The 5818-nt window shown below is 62.7% G+C and overlaps 1 protein-coding gene across 1 annotated transcript; it reads right to left on the bottom strand.

Annotated features, from left to right (window-relative positions):
• Window positions 1-1959: 1959 nt before the first annotated feature.
• GALT (galactose-1-phosphate uridylyltransferase) lies at window positions 1960-5817 on the bottom strand (the record flags this gene model as incomplete). Its single annotated transcript, XM_085303065.1, has 9 exons — window positions 1960-2457; window positions 2580-2734; window positions 3246-3329; window positions 3937-4069; window positions 4265-4387; window positions 5104-5160; window positions 5364-5493; window positions 5590-5638; window positions 5736-5817. Coding segments are annotated over 9 exons (879 nt in total), but the record flags the coding sequence as incomplete, so codon positions are not given.
• Between the last annotated feature and the right edge of the window lies 1 nt (window position 5818).

Raw genomic sequence — 5818 nt, 5'->3', positions numbered from 1 at the left:
ACCTGGCAGGAGCGGCAGCCCCACGTGGGCACCTGCGCTCCTCGGCACGCGCCGTCTCCCTAGCTCTCGTCCTAAATCACAACGCAACAAACAGGCTGTTCATTAGCCGCTGTTTAATTAAGCGATATGGATCCTGCCTTGATATTTACAATCCCACTTGTTGTGATTTATTAGAGAAAGCGTCTTGTTTTCAAAGACGGCGACTGTAAAGTTTAACACCGCCTGACTTATTGCGAGTTTCATTTACGGCTCTGGGCTGACGTGATGCGGACCAGGCACGGAGCCGGTGGCCTATTAAATCAGAGCTAACTATGCATGCAGGAAGAGATGACTAGCTTCGTTACAACCGGTTCAGTGGTTAATTACCCCAATCTGGATTCACATATTTAAGCCAATTGGCTGCCGCTTTTCCAGGCCCTGGGGAAAGCCAGGCAGAGTTGAGGCTGGGTGGTGGCAAACGTGCGCGTGGAGGGATGGCGACTGCAAACAAGGTGGTGGCAGAGCCTGCCGCAGCCCTTCGGTTCCCGGCGCTCAAACCCTGCCCCGGCACCAGTTGTCCTGGGAAGCAATACAGAAGTTTGCACAAGAGCTGGCTCTGGGCTGGGGTATCTCCCTTCCTCCTACCTCCATGCCCTGAGCTCGAGGGCCACCCCATGAGCTACACAGGTCCGCGCGCTGCTGCCCACCACCACTGCACGCAACCACAGCTTCCCAGCGATGCCGGAAAAACACTCGGACACCTGCAGGACCCCTGCGTCCGCCTGAGCCTGGGTGACAGGACTGGCTCTGGGATGGGGTGAGCACAAGCACAGGAGGAGGGGGCCTAGCACCCGCATCCAGCCTGGCTTCCCAGGTCCCCCAGAGCCACCCGCTGTCCCGGTCCTTCTCCAACCCCAGTGATATGAGAGCAACGCACAGACCTGGGGAGGGGGCAACGACACTTGCCAGAAATTGTCATTTAGCAGGTAGCAAAATCAGTTCTGAGGAGAACATTTACCTCCTTGCAAGATATTTCTAGCCCCYAGGAGACCAATTACAAACTTTACAATAATACAGGCCTCATTAGGGATTTAAGAGAATGGATCTTTAAAAAAAAAATGCATTAAGACACAACAGCAGATGGTGCTCAGCACCCAGCACCACAGGATGAGCATCCCCATCAGGGAACACCCCCAGGCTAGCTACCTCCAAATCCCCTGCACCTCTGCCCAGGACTGACCCCTGCAAGGCCCCCGAGTTTTCCCCAGCCCCAGGGGCAAGGGGAGGGGGCTGCAAGGGGGGGAAGCACTGACCACAGAGCTRTTTGCAGCATCCCTCCAGCCCAGCGGCCAGCCTGGTGCTCCCCCAACCCCACAGGGTGGGCACGGAGGGGCTGGCAGCACCATGTGCTGAGCTGCACCCACCCACATCCCTTTTGGCCTCAGCTCCAGCAAAAATCCAGCSCCTCACTGTATCCCATGGGGGCAMACAGYCCCGTACTGCACCTCGGTACCTGCYGGCATGCAGTGGGCAAGAGGAGAGCCACGGCCAACCCGTAGCCTGGGGCAGAGAGGAGGAAGAGGAGCAGTCCTGTGGCTCAGCCCTGCCCTGGAGCAGGGGCTCTGCACACTCAGCCTCTGCCTGCAGCCAGAGAGCCACTGCCAGGAGTCTCCATGGAGSAAGTTTGCCAGGCCTCAGCCCTCTCCTAGGAGGGCACAGGTAAATCTTGAGCAGCACAAACACCTGCCTGCTGTCAGCTCCTTCCTGAGCCTGCCACTCTCAGGGACAGGCTCACAGCTCCTCCCAGGGAGGAAGAGGAGGCAATGCACAGCCAGAAACGGTAGCAGGTGGCACAGGACTAGCCGGCACCTCCTCTGTAGTCCCCAATGTTATTCCCYCCACAGCAGTTACGGAAGAGACCCCTGCACATGCGTGCACCCCCCCATCTGGTGCCAAGAGCCACCAGGCCACAGGCAGAAGTGCTTTGCTTATGGGTTTTATTGGACAGAGAGGCTGTGTCCCTCCACGGGGCAGGCAAACCCACCAGCATCATCCCAGCTTGACCAGGAAGAGGCTGGTTTGGAAGGAGGGCAAGCCTTTTAGCGCTGATAAGGGCACTCTGTGGAGGCAGGAAGACGCAACCTGGAATGAGGAAGGAGACAGTGGGAATGGTATCACCTGCACACGGATGCAGCAGGATTAGGGCCTAGGTTACCTGTACACCAGCAGGCACAACTGGCCCAAAACCCAAGCCCAGCTGTGACAGGGCTCAGGAGAAGGCACCTTGGCAAGGAAACGAGAGGGCTCACAAGTGACATGAGACAGGCCTCAGCCTAGCTCTCCCCCGCCACCCAGTGACTCCTCTCCTTGGCCCCACCAAGCAAAGCCAAGGGCCAACTCCACTGCTCCCGGTCACGACGTCTCCTTGGGCCTCTGCTTGTAGTGCACCTCGGGGAGGTTCCTCAGGCGCTCAGCAGCCTGCGGGGTAGAGCATGAGGGTCAGAGAGGCAGACCCCAGGGACAGCTCCGGCGCAGGTCCCTGCGGCTCCTGGGAACGTTGTGCCCTTCCCACCCCCTCTGCCAGCCCTGCCCAYGCTCACCTGCTCTGGTGTGAGGTCTCTCTGCGCCTGAGCGAGCATCTCGTAGCCGACCATGAACTTGCGGATGGTGGCGGAGCGGAGCAGGGGTGGGTAATAGTGGGCGTGCAGCTGCCAGTGCCCACAGTCCTCCTCCAGGTGAGGGCCCGTGGGGGCTCCTGCCAGGGGTGCAAGTGCTGCACATGAGACCAAGTCCTGCCAGGCTCCCTGCCCCACTGGGGAGGGGACAGGGACACAGAGGACATGGCACTCCAGCCCCATGCTGAAAACCCAAAGGGCACAAGCATCACAGCCTTCAGGGCACTGAGGGAAACAGTCAGGCGATGGGAGTACTCAGCCCCTGTGCCCCATAACCCTGGTGCTCAGAGCCCCCCCCAGGTGGGCAGTGTGAGTAGGAGAACCTGAGGCAGGGTGGTCTGCACAGCCTCCCCACAGCTGTATCCCACTCCCACGGTACTCAGCCACCCCACTAACCATCACGTCCTCTCCCCTCCCCATGCTGCAGAGGGAACCCATGAGTCCTGGCTTTCCACACCAGCTCCACATGCCTGAGCAAACCAAGCCTGGCCCAAGCAGTGGGTATGATCCCCCTGCCAGGAACAAACAGGCACCGCAGGGTGAACGAGATGGTCCGGGGGTCTATCCAGCTCCCCCAATCCAGCCACTCACCATGCCAGCCCATTGAGTAGGGGAAGGAGACTTCAAAGAGGTTGTCATACTTGATGAGAAGCCTCTGCATGATGGATGCCAGGCCTACAACAGAAGCGCTAGGGCAGTTGCACCTCGAGCTAGCCAGCCTGCCTCTTCTCATGGGCCAGGGGACAGGCAGTGCACTGGACTGGGAGTATTTCATCCAGGGCACCCCTCCCTGGGCAGCACAACCATGGTGAGCTGTTATCTGAGCTCTCCAGGGACATCAGCRATGGCAGGAGAGACACACTGGCCACCTGCTCTCCTCCCCGCATATCCAGACACACAGCATCCGAGTGATGAGGCTGGAGAAGTGCCTGTTCCTGATCAGCCAGCATCGCAAGAGTATTAGGCGTCCCAAACTGGATCTTCATCACCCCAAAAAAAGGATCTTGGTCTCCCACTGGTACAGTCAAAAACCCGGACACCTGGGTTCCGTCCCCACTTGCACCATGACAGGGAGGTTTAGCAGGGCTGGCTCACCTGCCAGCCCWGAGGATAACAAATGGGAATCCAACCCCTGCTCATCCCACACCCAGCCCTGCTCCCCACGGGGACGCAGGGCCCTCCTGCACCAGCCAGGCTTCTGGGGAGAGCTTTCTAACAACAGAGGGGAGCACACACCACCCAGCCAGACTGAGCAAGAGTTACGGGGTGCAAGGTCACTCACTGTCCCTCTCGCCCTCGCTGAGGTCCTGCAGGCGGCAGACGTGACGGCGGGGCAGCAGCAGGGTCTGGAAAGGCCATGTGGCCCAGTAGGGCACCACGACCAACCAGTCCGCGTTCTCCACCACCAGCCGCTCCTGCGGGAAACACCACTTGATAGAGCCACTCACAGGCGCATCACCCCCACAGACCCCAGCCCCARGCTCGTGTGCTTCCAGCTCCCACGGAGCCCACTGTTGGGAGCTGGAAGAAATGGGAGCCTCATCCTGTCCCTTTCAGCACACATCCATGCTCCCAGCTTTCAAGAGAACACACAAGAGGCTGATCCTCACCTTCCTGCAAGCCTCCTGCTCAGCGTACTCCAGCAGCATGGGCACGCCGTGCTGGCTCAGGTACTCCCGTTGGGTCCGCTCTTCCAGCTGGGCCTCATTCGGGAGGAAACTGCTGGCCCAAATCTGGGAGGACGGAAGCAGGGCATAAGGACACTTACCTGCCCCCATCTCCCACCTGTGATCTTGAGGTCTTGCCCACCTGCRCCCACCCTACAGAGCCTGCCCTATCTCCCAGCCTTCAGAGACCCCCAACCCGTCTCCAGTTCAGGACCCCCTCTCTCTCCCACTGCTTGGGGACCAAGGTAGGGTTGGGGGCACCATAAAACGTGCAGAGCGAAAAGCCTTCCTGGCCCTCCAGGGAGAGGCCACGAAGCAAAACGCACAGCCTGAAGCAGGGCTGGCAGCACCGGGATGAATGGAGAGCTCTGCTCGCTGTCCCCTCTCACCCGCTCCAGGCCCGTGTCACAGCCCTCTCACTAAAACCTGGTCGAGCTGGGGGGGAGGGGGAGGATCTGGCCACGCTCCCCCCAGCAAGGGTCTCTGACACCCCCTGGTACCCGGGGATGCTGGAGCCCCGCTCCCCATTTGCGGGCCCATGCTGCCACCAGGCGGACAGCCAGACACGCGGCGGCCGCGAGGGACGGTCCCCAGGACGGGAGGCGGCTGGCCGGCCGGCCGGGCACCGGGGAGGGGGTCCTCCCTGCAGGAAGGGCTGGGGTGGCTTCGGGCCCACGCACTCAGTTCAGGAGAGGATTGGCGTGCACTTCGTCCCCCCACCCACCCTGGKGTGGGGGACTCCCCGTTGAACCGGGTCGCCCGTGGGACGGCCGGGCCCTCACCTGGCAGTGGGGGTGAGGGTTGGAACAGCCCATCATGGCTCCCTTGTTCTCGAAGATCTGCGGAGCAAGAGGCGCGGGAGAGCGGGCCGGAGCACCCGGCCGGACACCCGGGTCGTCCCCCCACCCACCCCCGGCTTCGTGAAAGCGGAGGGGCTCAGCGCAGCGCCCGCCGGCCGCCTGGGCGCCCGCCCGCCCCCGCGCCGAGCAGGGAGGGAGCCCGCACCAGGGCGGCGCCGCTGCCCGCCGCGGCGCGGACCCACCTGCACCCAGGGGTACGCGGCGCCCAGCTCCGCCGCGAGCTCGGCCCACTTGTCGACCACGGCCCGGATCTCGGCCAGAGACATGAGGGGCAGCGTCAGATCCGACCGGGGGTGGAAGCACATCACCTTGCTGCGGAGGAGGGAGATGTGCGGGGCTGGGGGGTCGCGGGGCGCCCGGGGCTCGGCCCCTCGAGCCGAGGCCTCGAGCGGCGCGGGCTGCGCTTACCACACTCCCCGGGCGGCCGCGGCGCGGAACAGCGGGTGGTCGCTGCCACCTGCGCGAGGACAGAGCAGGGGGTGGCCGAGCCGCCGGCACCCCCTCGCGCCCGGGGGGCGCCCCCGGGGGAGCCGCTCGCCCACACCAGGCCTCACCAGGCTCGGGGGCGTCCGGCTGGAGCGCGGGGAAGTCGTTGGGGAAGACGAAGGTGCTCTCGTACGGGGGGTTCACCTGCGCG

The sequence above is a fragment of the Rhea americana genome, unplaced genomic scaffold, assembly GCF_003343005.1.
Source record: "Rhea americana isolate MKP2758 unplaced genomic scaffold, rheAme1 scaffold_196, whole genome shotgun sequence".
Lineage (NCBI taxonomy): Eukaryota > Metazoa > Chordata > Aves > Rheiformes > Rheidae > Rhea > Rhea americana.
Note: the sequence above shows the minus strand (reverse complement) of the source record. Positions and strands in the feature narration are given on the sequence as shown.